A 13,911-nucleotide genomic window follows, 5' to 3' on the forward strand; every position below is an offset into this window, starting at 1 on the left:
GCAGGTAACTCAAAGCAATAATAGACGCCAGAAGTATTTAATATCCCAGTACTCCTCTGCTTGTTACATTGACCAGTGTGTATGTGCATGTGTGCACATGTGTGAGTGGGTACAAAGAGCAGCGAGATGGAGCAAAAAAATCAGACTTTGCCAGCATGAGAAAGAATGGTAGAAATCCTTACACTCTTCCCAGTAACGTCTAGACATTCTTCAGGACTTTCTGAAGTAATGAGGCACCACCCTTGTGTTACAGATGCGATCTCACTTTAACTCATTACTTACACAGCTTACAAATTCAGGATTCCAAGGTAATCTGTTTCCCTGATGCCTTGGCTAGCTGCTCAAGGCTCACTCACCATACAAGAGATTAACTGCTCATGCCACAAACGTCCACAGAACCACAAAACATTTGGGAACGATCCTTTGTTTTTACAAGAAAAGGAAGCAACCAAGTTTTCAGATGACTGAGCATAAACAAATAGGACAAACTCCAACACACACGTGCAGCTGTACACAAGAAAATAAGCCTAATGCTTTTGTCTGGATTTAGCCACGAAGCAACAATTATGTGCTTGGCCTCACAGAACAGGCCACGATGTTAAACTCAGCCTATATAACACATCCCACTTAGTAACATGTCTGTCTCGCTGCAGGTTATTGGTCACCAAGCATATCAAGAGGGAGAAGAGCCACAAACCACAGCAGCTAACTGTGCAGCCCGCTCCCCAGCCACACATCACATCTGGGTGACCAAGTGGCAAAAACACAGAACAGAAAATTACTTCTTCCCTTCCACTTGCTTGCTGGCATCTCACTTCTCGATTTCTCATTAGATGAAAACTCGGTACAAGGAAGAAGGAAGGAAAAAAACCTTGCTAAACTTCAGGAAGTGAAGCAACACATGGGAGCTGAAAGGCAGACTGCTACACGACAGCTTACACCCTTAAACCCTGCAGAAGGTCATCTGCTCAGTACCAATCAGCTAGTTATCTTGGAGATCCAAGTGGATGGAACAGCTCGCAACATAGCTCTTACCCCCATGTAGGACATAAAACTTGTGTCAACTCCACACTTCAGAAAGGGAAAAAATAAAAAGTATTTCTAAAGAAAACAAGGATGGACCATGTGTGGTATAAGTGTGCGAAGGAGAAGCCAACATGGGAGTAATTTCTGATTTGAAACAAGAAACATTCAATAGTTATACTGAACATACAGAGTAGGCACAGAATCACTGTCCAATGCAGACAAAATAGCAATTTTAGTATCTATTTATCCTTTAAATTGTAACCTTGCATTACCCACCCTAGGGAAGCCTTCCTTTGAAAGAGTATCTTGCAGCTTTGCTTGCCTTTAAGATACCACATTTGGTTACATATTTCATGCACTGCAGCAATCTCTTTCTCCGAGCTTCCTATAGCATTACTGCAGTTCTACCTTTTGTTGTGGTCAGGGGAAGTACGTGCCCTTCTTTCTCTCATCTCCACATTTATTTTCAAAGAACTAAGTTTTACTCTAAGCTATATATTCAGCTTTGTTCCAAGTATTACACCGCCTCTGAAGGCACACAGCAAGCCTTAGCAATCCCTACTTACACTTACTGCAAAATGCAGTAAAAAAGTTTAGCTTAGCAAAAGCCAAAGAACAATGGCATCTGGAAGGAAGTTCCTCACCACTGGGCACAGATCCTCAGACTTGCAGGTTTTTTGTTCTTTTTTCCCCAGAAGTTTCCAGATATGAATAGAACAGGCTTCTTTAGAGACTGCCACTAACTTCCTTTGCACAGTTTCGAGCACTAAGCAAGCATTACCAAGCAAGGCCGCTTTCAGGTGGCACACAAACACTGGTGCCTCCCTTCTATACACGCACAGAGCTGCCGGGAAGGTTGCTTGTTTTCATTTCAAAATTAAATGGCAAGCACAGAACAATTTATTGCATCAGTATAGATGCCACAGCAAAGTTAAGCTTCATCCCTGCCATTACTAGCACTCCAATATTAGCTGCGTACCTACTCTCCATTTACAGGAGTCACAAACACTTGCTTTTGGCTGATGTCATTACTGCTCCACCCAAATATTTCACTATTGACCAAACACAAAAGGTGCTTTCTAAGTCGTTTCCTACAACTCCAGCTTCCCAGCTGTTCCCCCCCTCCCACTCCACTGTGTCCTCTCTCAACAAAGAGGTCTGCTGTCCCATGACCGTGCAATCAAAGACACGAACCAGAGTGGTTGACATGTATCATGGTTACCACACGCCACACTGCTGGGCCCTGGCAGACCTGGCTCCTATGGGAGCAGCACAGTGATGCTCCAAGATGCTCTAGGTACATCTGCAAAGCAGTGACTGCCTTTTACAAGAACACAACATACTTGAATATTAAACTGGACGTTTTGCTTTTGATCTGGAAGGAAGAGGAACAAATTCCTGCATTGGTGCAGAAAACACACGTCACCAGTCTGAGAAACAGCACCTAAGCCAGAGGAGGTGGATTTTAAGCCCAGCGGTTTCCTCGGCCGGCTGTGGAACAGCCGAACGGCACGGAGCCCTCAGGACGGCCCTCCACGTTAGCAGCCCAGCACGGACAAGCAGGAGAGGCGTTTAAGGAGCGGGATCGCCCCTACCCCGCTGCAGGGCGGCGCGGTGCCCGCCCCGGGGCCTTCCCGACGGGCGCGGCCGGCCCTGCTCCCCGCCACCCTCCGCTCCCTGCCCAAGGCGGCGGGGAATGGGCCGAGCCACGGTGCCGAGCCGCCCCGCTCTCCAGCATTAAGGACGGCGGATCGGCACCTACAGCCGCCGCCGACTCCATCTCCTCACCTCGCCTCCGAGGACAGCTCCCCCGCCAACCCCCAGACCCGCCCGGGCCACGCGTGCAGCCCCGGGGGGGACAAACGGCGGCCGCCCCTCACTCACCGGCAGCCAACGAAGCGGCGGCGGCCAGCAGACAGGCCGACAGCGGCAGCCGCGCGGCTCCCACAGCCGCCGAGCGCATCGCGGTGCCTCCGGCCGCTGCCATTTTCCTGCTGCCACCTCCCCGCGCCCCCATTGTCCGCCCCCGGCCGCCGTCCCGCCCCCTCGCGCCTCGCGGCCATCTTCCCCGGCCGGGATTGGGTGTCGGAGCTGTCACTCACACACACCTCCCGCGGCCAGCTCGTCCTCGCCCCATTCCCTGTCAGCAATTGGCCAACGTGCCGATCCATCAAACATCAGCGCCCAATCCCGAATGGAAAAGTGCCATCCCGCCTCCCGATCGGGACACGTGATCTGCTCTCCCCACCCCGCCGGGCGGTGCCGCGAGGGCGAGGCCGCAGTCGGGTGTCGGGGGTCGGTGTGTGAGGAGCTGTCGGGTCCGTGCCCATCGTATGCGGGCAGCTCAGCGCCCAGAGCCCGTCAGAGGAGCCGGGCTGCACCAGCATCGCTCAGTGTGACGGCAGCACGGGCTGCTCCTCCGCCCTCCTGGCTGCCGGCGGGATCACCGCGTTGTGCCTCGAACCTGAAAATTCCAGTTGTGTTTTGTAATGAAGTTGCGCACGCTCCAGCCCGGATCACAAGACTATTGCTCACCGCACACGTCACGATTAGCCGGCCTAAAACACAGGCGAGGGGCTCCTGCTCTGTGCTGAGTCCGGGTGGCACCTTCCTGCTGCAGCTGCCCACCGATATCCCCATACACGCTGTTGCCGTGTGATGGGCTGCGTGGGCAGCGTTTTCCTCGCAACAATGGCAGCGTAACAGCTGTGGAACAGTGGGTCATTTTTGCTGGAGCAGATTTTTACAAGCACGGCATGCAGGCTCTTGTTCGTTACTGGCATATATGCATAGCTAATGGCAGTGGCTGTGTTGAGAAGTAGTGTTTCGTAGCTGAGAATTTGCTCTATTAACGAGTGCTATTGTGCTCTTTATATTTGTCATAGTTTCCATGGAAATTAGGAGGCATTACTTCCAGAGCGACCTACACAGCCTGCCATGGCCAGGTGAAGCCATGCTGTCGGCACATGGGAGTGCACCAGGTCTGCTTACCATTAACCTTGTTCAGGCCACGAGGGCTGGATTAGTGTTTTATGTTGCTTTCAGAAGACTTGGCACCGCCCCCAGCAGCCTCCAGCCAGCGGACACTGCGACTGGCCGAGCCGTGCAGTCGGGGCGCCTTCGGTCAGCGCTTCGTGTGCAACGGCAGAAAGTCTTCCTTCATGGCGGCTCGTTGGTCTAGGGGTATGATTCTCGCTTAGGGTGCGAGAGGTCCCGGGTTCAAATCCCGGACGAGCCCTTCTTTTTTTTCTTCCTTTCTTTCTTTGTATCTTTGTCTCCTTGCCGTCCCTCCGCCGCTCATTTGACGGCTGCTGCACAGGCTGCGCGCATCGCGCAAAGCAGCGGGACAAGCTACGCGCTGCTGCGTTCTAAGAGCAGGATTAACGTAAGCAAGTCGCAAGGAAAATGAATCCCCTTTCCTCCTGCCCTTTTCTCCCCCCATGGTTCGCCCCGCTCCGCCTCTTCGTACCTCAGCGCCTCCCCTCCCCGCCGGCACTGCCCCGTCCGCACCCCTTTGCGCCCCGCAACCTCGCTCCGCTCGCGGTGCGCTCAATAGAACAAAAACACTGCGAAGCGCCGCACGGCGGCAAAAACAGGAGGAATTATCGCCTCCATTCACCGAGGGCTCGTCCGGGATTTGAACCCGGGACCTCTCGCACCCGAAGCGAGAATCATACCCCTAGACCAACGAGCCGCTCGCTGCTCAGGTCCCCGCAGCTGAACACTTGACTCATGTCCCGCCCCTCCTGCGTGCAGCCAACTCCTCCCACCAAGCGCTCTCGTGCCCTGTCGTGCAGTGTCGTGGTGTGGACAAAGAGTTTTCCTCCACTATTGCTCTAACAGCCTATAGAAAAGCTGAGCGTGAGGTTTGTGTGCAGCCTGTGCTAATGGTCCCTGCTGCTTCACGATCCAACGCTGACCCATAAGGAAACACACACGCTTTGTTTTGGTTTTAATACCACCGTTTATTTCATCTGTTTCTCCCTCAGATTTGCACTCCCTTGCTCGGGACACACATGCTCATTCTCTGAACAGGCACGCTTGAATTGATACATACAGTCAGGCACAGACGCTCACAGGTGGGACGCTGCTGAGAGAGGAAACAGGATACAGCAAATGATTGCAGCCTGCCCTGGAATACAAGCTTTAATAAACACGTTCAAATAGGTCCAAAGGCCACAATACTCTGCAACATGGCTAGAAAGGATGTGGGGGTCCTGTTTTCCAACAAGCCCCTTCTGTGTTGTGTACCAGGGCCAACGTGGCTGGCTCTCAACTGATAAACTCTCAGTGCTCTCACAGCTCAGCCAGCTCAGCCCCCACTTCAAAGGCATTTTATGTTTTATGAACGATTTCCTAAGAGATTTTCCCATACTCAGGATTCACATTGTCTGCATTAACGTACATGGAGAAAATACACTCTTTCTTCCTACAATCAAAACATTATTTACTGAAAGTTGAAAACCCGAGATATTTCAAAAGAAGCTACTGAAAAGGCACCATAGACGTATGTATGTAACTGATGAACTTCATCTAAGACCAACGCAGGGGAGAATAAAGTGACATTTGAGTTCAGCAGGAATAAGGAGCAGAGGGCCCAGGAGTGGCGGTGGCTGCCAGGTCCAGGACAGCACGTAGCAAGCAGGTCTCTCAGTCTCCAGTTACCACCTTGGGATGTCAGCCAACACCTCAGTTTTGTACTCCCAAGTGATTGTAAGGCGGTGTCTTGTTCTGACTGTCACAAAATATGATGGTGCAAAGCAGAGAGCCAGAGAACAGCCACTCAGCTCTGGGATCAGTCTGGTCCTCGGGGGATATCTGTACTCTGCTCCTCTCCTGCCACGGAAGGTTTTCCAGCAGCTTCCACCTTGATTAAGTTAGATGTCTCCTATTCACACATCATCTCCTGTATCCTGGGTGGGTATGTCCTTTGGAGAAGGAAAAAGTAAGAAAATGATGAAAAATAATGACAGGTCTAAGTAAATACATGAGTGGGGAATCTGTGACTTGGGATACTTTGGTGGTTTCCATGTTAGACTGCCTCTTTCATTCAATTTTTGCCCAGCCAAGGATAACATTTAAGAAGGGGACAGACTGAGGTGAAAGGAGATGTTTCCTCAGATCCCTGTGGCTATATATTCAGTGGCTGGAGAATAAAAAAGAAGCTATATGGACCAAACTCTGCTTTAGTCAGTGGAAATACTCTTCTATTTCAAGTGGTGGAGGCTCGCAGAGGCTGCTTGCAGGGCTGATCATGAATGAATGTATACACAATTTTTGTGTAACAAGGTATTTATCTATAAATATGGTGTATGTATATGTATGCATGTATCTATACACTGTGTGCTCACAACAATAAAAATATATCCATGTAGGGAGGTATACAGAAATAGTACATATAAGGTAGAGTTATGCATGGTTTCTACTTTCAAACAGCTTTCAAAACAGCAGCTGGGTAGGGTGCGTGGCATCAGAGAGCCTTTTCTACTGTACTGCAGCCAGAATTGTGTGTTCCTCCTTTGCCTCTTTATCCCTTATTTCTGTAGGACCAGCCTGGAGTACCGGTTGTTTTAAATGTACTGCCTTAAAGACTCTGCAGAGGTTTGATACTCTTGAGGTGTGGGAAGCAGCGTAAGTATTGTCATGTTCTGTCACACTTGGCATTTTTATTAGTAAGCAAAATCTTCTGGTATTTTAGGAGCTATTCTCATTCTGACAACACTTACCTAATGTGCCTCACGGCTACTCTGTGCCCTGGTCCTGCACGGGTGATGTTAAAGGCTCACTGGCAGTCTCTGAACCCACTGCCTCTTGCTGAGGTTGAGGTGCCACTGGTGTTTCCTCAGCGTCTGACGTTCTTTGTGTGACCGTGCTCTCACTGGTCTCCTTTTCTTCAGCTTCTTCCTTCTCTTTCTCTTCCTTCTCCTGTTCACAGGCACCACCTTCCTCCTCTGTTTCCTGAGAAGCCTCACGCACCTTATCTTCCTTGTCTTCAGAGGGTGACTGGGGTGAGTTCTCTCCTGGAGCACCACAACACACCTCCTCCTCCTCTTTTTCTGTATCTCCTGCATTACTCTTGCAAGGAGTCACTTTTTCCGCCTGCTTTTCCTCTTTTTCTTCATTATCTGATCTGCTGGATCCTCTCCTCGATGGGGGCTTCTCATCAGGCACCGTCTGTTTCTTTATTTCTTTGTTCCCTGTTTCTGCTTCCTCTGTCTTGCCCTGATGCCCAAATACCTCATCCCCATCTTCCTTAGTACCATTTTCTGGAGAGGGAATGAAGTTCCCTAAATCTTCCCCATCTCCATAGTCAGACAGAGATCTTCGGAACTTCCTGGAGGGAGGCCTACGCTTTATTGATCCCCGTGTCCGCACCTTGAAGGCAGAAAAAACAGACATCGAAGCAGTCAAAGAACAGTACTGGAAAGCAGGAAGGCACAATAGAGGGAAATGCTGGGGCAGAATGTCAGGGCTCCACAAACAGCACCTTAGCCACCCTGCCCAGCTATCAGCTGCATGCTGTTATGGCAGGAACGAGGGCTAAAGCCTCTCCTTCCTCCTCAGCCGCAAGCAACAGACAAGCTTTATCCTGCTATGGTGGAGACTTAGAGCACACTCTACCTTGTTATAGAACTGCAGCTGGGTGCCTTCTGGGGGTTTATCAAAGCTGACGGGCGTCTCACTTGCTTCACTGGACTGTGGCTGGATCCCTGGGCTGCTGGGCGTTGAGGGAGGGGTGCTGAACGGAGAAACCATGACTTTCAGACCAGGGCTTTTGGGAGATGCTCCCGGCAGCAGAGCTGCTGGCGCAAAAGCCAGATTGGCCTGCAAAGAAAAATCGCCGTCACTGCTGTGGGCGACACCGTTGTGTAATACATGCATTAACCACGTGGAGGAACCCTTGCTCACACCACGGGGCCACCGCGTCTCAGCTGTCATAGCCCACATACCTTCTGGTTATGGGTCTCTCCTGGTGACACTGTCAACAAACAAGTCCGGGCAGAGGAGTTATGACTGGACATTTGCCCTTCCCCAACAGCTGGATCTCAAGATGAGTTCTTTTGTCATCCTAAGGACTTTGGGGATTTTCCAGTGACCCAGCCAAGCCAGCACAGTGTACAGTGGCTGAGCCAAGGTATCAACAAGCAGTCAGCAATCACATTGAGATTTAAACCATCCCTGTTTGTGCCCGAGCAGACCTGACATTTTCAAGGTTGGTCTGCAGGTCTTCTGAATGATCTGTGCAGCCGCGAGGAAAGAGAAGGCCGTAGAAAGAAACAAGGTTGCGATTAACTGCGGCAAAGCACCTTGTGCTAGCCTGCCATTAAGAAGTTCTCCAGGCAAATGTCCTTGGGTGCATTAATAGGGACACTGCTATGAAAAGGCCTGCGTTGTGTCGGGGCACTCAGGAGGCATTATGTCCAGGAGTCATGCATGCTGCCAGGAGTGGCAGCTGGCAATGGTAGGACACCATGTCTATGGGCTATTGAGTGTTGAGATGCCCTCAGAGGAATGAATCAGATGCCACTGAGAGACAAAAAGGACAGGAGGCACAGGTTGCTTGTGTGTAATTCAGGGAACTGAGACCAGGAAAGAACAGAGCTTCTAGGCAGTCTTAGGGGAGTGAAAGAGACCCAAGGGCACTGTCTGCTCTCAGGACTTTTCCTGTCTTTGCTCCAGGTCAACTCCCCGAGACATGCAAGTGATTTAAACTGCTGTGGAGAAAGAGCTGCAGGAAATCTCAGCCACATCTTTCCTCCTCTTCTTTATGAGCTGCTTTTACCTGTATATGCCTCAGGTCTAGTACGATGATCCTGTGCCCCACACTCACCTACCAATGCCCATGTGTTACTGACAGTGGTTACCCATTAGCAGATCTGCTTTGCCCTGGTTTATGCATTATGGAACCGGGCCCTTGTTGGTAAGGCCACTGCGCTCCCAATCTAGCTGTCACCCTCAGCTCCTGGATCCTCTTTCTTTGTGGCTCCTCCACAAGGGAAGTGGCTCTGACAAATGCCAAGCAGTTTTAGTTTGCTGGGGTAGCCATGTTTCCTCATCCAGGACCTACCTGTAGCTTTTCAATCATGGGGGAGCTTTTCACCTTGACCTTGGGAATGGGACAAGCATTTGGAGATGGCTTCTGCAAAACAGAATGAAACCATGAAAAGATCACAATAAAGTAGGTGAGAAAAAAAAATGCGGACAAAACTTAGAAGGGCTGAAAGTGCTTGTAGGGAAGTACATGAAGCCTCATATAAGGCATTCACACAAAAGTTTGCCGCCTTCTTTCCTAACCACACTCCCATTTTGTTTTCTAGATCTAAAGGAAAAGGGAGAAATGTGAGACTTTAAAGTTTGTGTTTCTCTGGCAAGGAGGCAATGAGAGCCTGTAGCTATCAGAAAAGAACGTTCAACAACCATTTCCTTAAGGGCAGGCAATGATGTGAAATCTGGTGGATAAACCTCATACTTTGATATTACAGAAAGACAGAAGTGATTAGCAAAGGCTTGAATATAAACTTGGGTGAGTAGCAGCCAGCTTCTTTGGACCTTACTGGGATCTGCTCGTTCAAGAGTGCTGTATGGGGGACACCTCAGGACAATATTCTGCAGGCATTGCTGAAATAAACCCTCTTCACTCTAGACTAATTATTCCCTTTTTCTTAAGAGCAGAACTGTTCTGCCACTATATTTGAACCTTTCATGTTCATATGAAGCTAAAATAAATAAATAAATATTAGTCTCCTGTGCTAAATGGTGTTCAAATGTAATAAATGCTAGCAGTTCCTGCTTTAAAACAATTCAAAGGTGGTAACTGTTTGCATCTGTCAGTGCAGTAGGGTTAAAAGCAAAAGCAATAGAAATGGGAAGTGTCCGTGTGTTACCAGAGTTGGAAGCAACGTGCTGCTAATTCTGAGTCAGTGCTTGTGTGTAAGCATGGGAAGGTTTGATGGTGCATGACTGATGTCTCCTGCTGCACAGCTTAATTGCTGTGCTACCTGCAAGCTCATGGCTCATGAGAAAACAGACTGCAGAGAAGAGGTTATTTGTCCCTGGGTTAAACTGATAACTCACTTGCCCATTGTTCTGGCTTGTCTCAGTTTTGTTGGAATACAGTGGAAGGGAGCATGGTGGTTTCCTCCGAGTTGGCTTATGTGGTGGCACCTGAGAGAAGAAAGCAACCAACTCAGCAGAAGGAACATCAGCCTGTTGTTATTTGGTTAAGTGAAATTCAGGCACAAAACAGCATGCTCTGTAAGTGACCTGCTCGGATGGCAGGGCTTAGCTTACCTAAAGGAAATTTCCAAAGGCACCATATGACATTAATGTATGGATACATGACCAGATGCGAGGCTCACAGCATCTTACAGCACACTAGGCAGCAGTAATACCCAGTTTTATTGAAACCCCACCATTCTGCAACCAAACAATGCTGTGTTGTGCCACAGTGATGGTCAGAGGTTCACTGGTTGATAGGTTCCTCATTGCTGGCATAGGTCAAGCAAGGGTTAAGGACCATCCATGCAGCCATTAATCTGAGGCCAGCCTGAGAAAGCTGTGGGGAAGCGACAGGAGGCAGCCTGGTGAGAAAAGACAGGAAACTTTGTCCTCCTCAGTCCCTGGAGAAAATGAGTTTTTCCTTCACTGTGAGGCCCCTCTACCCTGCCTGGGCTTGGGAACAGCAGAGGTCTGCAGATAACATAAGGAAGGTCTGGGAACTTTCTGGCTTCCTAAGGATGAGGAACTTGGTGCAATTAAATCCCATACCTTAAAAAGAGGAAATGACTATAATGGGATGGATGGGGTAGTGTACTGATGACTGGAAGAAAAAATTAACAGTTGGGGAGAGACTGGCTATTCCTAGCCTGGGGCCCAGCTATGTGAATGTTAACCTCTGATAAACAGCGGCACTTCAGCCCTACACAACAGAGGTCACCAGTGCATCCCATCACAGACATGATGGGTTACAGGGAGGATGCCCTTAGGTCCAGCCTGGGACAAAACTGAAATCATCTGAGCAAGAAAAGCAAAAAGTTCAGTTTTAAAGGAGTTTTAAACTACTGACTGGAAAGGGCCTGTCAATAGGCATTTACACATCTAAAAAGTGTGTAGTGATACAGAGGGCTCTCCTAAAATGTTAGAATCTATTCATAAACACTTTGATTTTCTTTTCTTCCTAAGAGAGGTATTCAAGTGCTCTGCATACCTGGTGAAAGACAACCTGTGAGTTGAATGCTTGGCATATTGGGATTTCAGTAAAATAAAGCCTCAGAATGACAGAGATAGGCACGAAGTCTGAAATGTTATTATTGCAAAGAGGTAACTATGGCAAAGAGGCAACTAGGGCAACTAAGGAGATAACTTTCTGTCTCAGAAATGTATAGAAGGAAGTACCTGAAGGAGACTTTCTCCTTTTGTGAGCAAGGTGCTAGTAACCTGGCACTGGCTTCTGCTCTACGTAACCTATTGTTTGCCACTTTCTTCCATGGTTCAAAATTAGCTTCATTATTATTCATCGCTACCCTCAGCCCACAAAAGCCAGCCTACACAGTACATGCATTGCTGCCTGCTACTGTTAGGGATACGTGCACATCCCACCCAACTTTAGAGCATCTCAGTTACAGTGTGAACGTGTGGCTCTGCCAAAAAAAAACATGCACAAATCAGCAATGCACCAAAGATAATGTCATAGCTTGCATGAGACAAAGCCTTTTAGGAGATTCAAAATCAAGGTGGATTTATACACTGAGGCTTCTAACTTCTACAGGCAGAAGCAAGTGCCTCATTTCCCACTTCATTACCTGCTTGTGGCTGCAAAGCTCCTTACCTCTTTTCCAGTGATACTGGCTGCTTGCTCTTTGAATTTCCCTGCTAGCTGAGCCACTGAGGGCGATCCTGATTTGTCCACCTCTGAATTGGTCTCCGTTGGCCTGTTCTGACAAATCAGAAACAGTATGCTATGAGCAAAGGCTGGGAAAAGCAAGCAGGATAGAGAGGAGCCCGCTTGTGTGTTACAAAGTTCAAGAGTAAGCAACGACACTAAGCAGAGTTTCTCACATCTGGCATCGATCATCCAGTCTGAGAGCAGAAGTTTTTGGAATACAGGACATAGCAGTACATTCAAATATCTAAGGTAGTCAGTAGAATCACATACAATTAGTAATTCATACACTTTTCATCTTTGGCTGAAGGTTCTATACTGAGTATTTTTCATGTTCCCTCTCTTTTCCTAGGAGTGAACTGATGGAATTGAGTGATAAATGACATCCCTATTCTCTTCTCATCCCTCCCACCCATTTTTGCTGCCCTAGTGACAAGCGCCCTTCCTTTTCCTATGGTTCTGCTATCAGAAGCCGTTCCCTGCCCCTGCAGCAACCTACTGTTTCCCCAGGGATGGCGCTGTGCTGTTCTGCTTTTGATAGCAATGAAAGAATCAGGTGGGTGGGCGGGAGAGAGGAAATACCAGTGCTGAGGGAAGCTTCCACTCTGCTGGGCCAAAGCAGGCTGAGAAGTGGGAGGGTTGCTGCATACTGGGTGGTGCAGTTCTTCCTGCAGCAAACAGCCCAGCTCATCCCACAGTTACCTTGTTTTCTTTCCTATGTGTGTATCATGAAAGGGCAGGACTAAACCTTGAAATCAAAGCTCATGAAAGGAAACTTTTGTTCTTTGTCTTCAGTATCTGATTCAGTGAAAACCAAACCAGAGGAACTGTGAATATCTAGCCAACAGTCCTTGTTTTGTTGGTAACTGAGACCTCAAGACTACAAACCAGGCTATGAACCACAGGAAAGGAGCCTTCACTCTCTATCACTCACCAGTATTACTGCATGACCAGCACAATGCTTCTTGACCTTCATGCTCTACACATTTCTATTTCTCAATCAGAAAGTACACCAAAAGCTGTAGTTCGAGGAAAACATTTTTGTTTCTCCAGTGGTGTTCTTCCTTCTCCCTTCATGCTGCTCTGCCTGGAAGAACTGGCTGGTTAGTTAATGTAACCACTTCTTCAGTATCGATTGAGGTAAAAGGCCACCAGAACACCAAGCTGGCCCATGCATGGGCTGTTTCTTCTGGCCAAAGGACCTTCCTGCTTTTCAGAGAGTGGTAGCTCCCAGTAAATGCCATCCTTCTCCCAGTCCCACAAGCCCCCAGTAGATGCTGCTATTCTGTTTCCAGGATCCTCACCATATCTTTCCTCTTAAAATCTTCCTGTACACTTCTGACCAGCTTTCTCGCATTCACCCACAAAAGCCAATTCAAGCTTGGTCTTCTCAGCGAGCTTCTGGCACCTCCTCCCTCCATCTTCTCTGCCTTCATTAGAGTCATCAGAGGCAGGGGAAGTGGCAGAGAAGGGAAAAGGAAGGACCCATGAAGAAAGCAGATGAGGAGGACAACATGCAGCACAAAACAACGATGGCTGGTCTCAGTGGGGAGGCAGAACCCTTTCCAGAGCTCCATGCTGTTCAGGAAGGGCTGCCTGGGACAAGGAGGGGAAGAAAGATGAAGCTGGGGAAAGGAGAAAGAATCCAGGTGCTTGACTCAGCTAAGGCTGAGGAGTTGCAGGTGCCAGAATTTTGTGTGGGAGGGTTGCCTCCCCTATCATCTCTTTTCTTCTCATACTTGTGCTTCTTTCACAGTTCTCTGCCTTCACCCAGAAAAGGCAGTGCATTTCCTGTTGGCCTCGTTGACCTCTTATGTTGGGGATGTTGTGTGGCTGTTTTTGTTAAACTTGTTGCCCTCCAGTCTGAAAACACGGCTCCTTTTCTCTAGATTTGATTGGAGCTGTACAGCTGGACAGATTCTGTGCATTTCTTGTTTTGCTGGTAGCATTGCAGCACAGCTCTCCAGCACATGGAGCCTGAGTCCAGCGCACAGGAAGCAGTG

General features: G+C 48.8%; 2 protein-coding genes and 2 non-coding genes across 9 annotated transcripts in view; 1 reads left to right on the plus strand and 3 right to left on the minus strand.

Moving 5' to 3' along the window:
- MPZL1 (myelin protein zero like 1) overlaps positions 1–3,054 on the minus strand; it is a 31,096-nt gene extending 28,042 nt beyond the window's left edge. For both annotated transcript variants that reach the window (XM_085526576.1, XM_085526581.1), the window contains exon 1: positions 2,911–3,054. In XM_085526576.1, coding sequence (XP_085382702.1) covers positions 2,911–3,043 — 133 coding nt within the window. In that variant the 5' untranslated portion in view covers positions 3,044–3,054. The remainder of the gene's footprint in view (positions 1–2,910) is intronic.
- Positions 3,055–4,192: 1,138 nt separating this feature from the next.
- TRNAP-AGG (transfer RNA proline (anticodon AGG)) lies at positions 4,193–4,264 on the plus strand. Its single transcript has one exon. It is a non-coding gene; the product is annotated as a tRNA-Pro (tRNA).
- Positions 4,265–4,648: 384 nt separating this feature from the next.
- Positions 4,649–4,720, minus strand: TRNAP-CGG (transfer RNA proline (anticodon CGG)). The gene has a single exon. It is a non-coding gene; the product is annotated as a tRNA-Pro (tRNA).
- A 246-nt stretch (positions 4,721–4,966) lies between these two features.
- The window catches only part of RCSD1 (RCSD domain containing 1), a 29,321-nt gene continuing 20,376 nt past the window's right edge, over positions 4,967–13,911 (minus strand). Inside the window, exons 2-9 of one of the 5 annotated variants that reach the window (XM_085526874.1) lie at positions 11,855–11,962; positions 10,318–10,582; positions 10,102–10,191; positions 9,095–9,166; positions 7,977–8,265; positions 7,648–7,851; positions 6,753–7,401; positions 4,967–5,954 (exon numbers count right to left, since the gene is read on the minus strand). In XM_085526874.1, the coding sequence (XP_085383000.1) occupies positions 6,769–7,401; positions 7,648–7,851; positions 7,977–8,048 (909 nt within the window). In that variant the 5' untranslated portion in view covers positions 8,049–8,265; positions 9,095–9,166; positions 10,102–10,191; positions 10,318–10,582; positions 11,855–11,962 and the 3' untranslated portion in view covers positions 4,967–5,954; positions 6,753–6,768. Of the gene's footprint in view, positions 5,955–6,752; positions 7,402–7,647; positions 7,852–7,976; positions 8,266–9,094; positions 9,167–10,101; positions 10,192–10,317; positions 10,583–11,854; positions 11,963–12,842; positions 13,149–13,911 lie in introns of those variants that run through there. The other 4 variants (XM_085526859.1, XM_015879154.3, XM_085526866.1 and 1 more) reach the window with 4 other exon arrangements.

The sequence above is a fragment of the Coturnix japonica genome, chromosome 1 (assembly GCF_054131305.1).
Source record: "Coturnix japonica strain WE chromosome 1, WE-NBRP24, whole genome shotgun sequence".
In the NCBI taxonomy this organism is placed as follows: domain Eukaryota; kingdom Metazoa; phylum Chordata; class Aves; order Galliformes; family Phasianidae; genus Coturnix; species Coturnix japonica.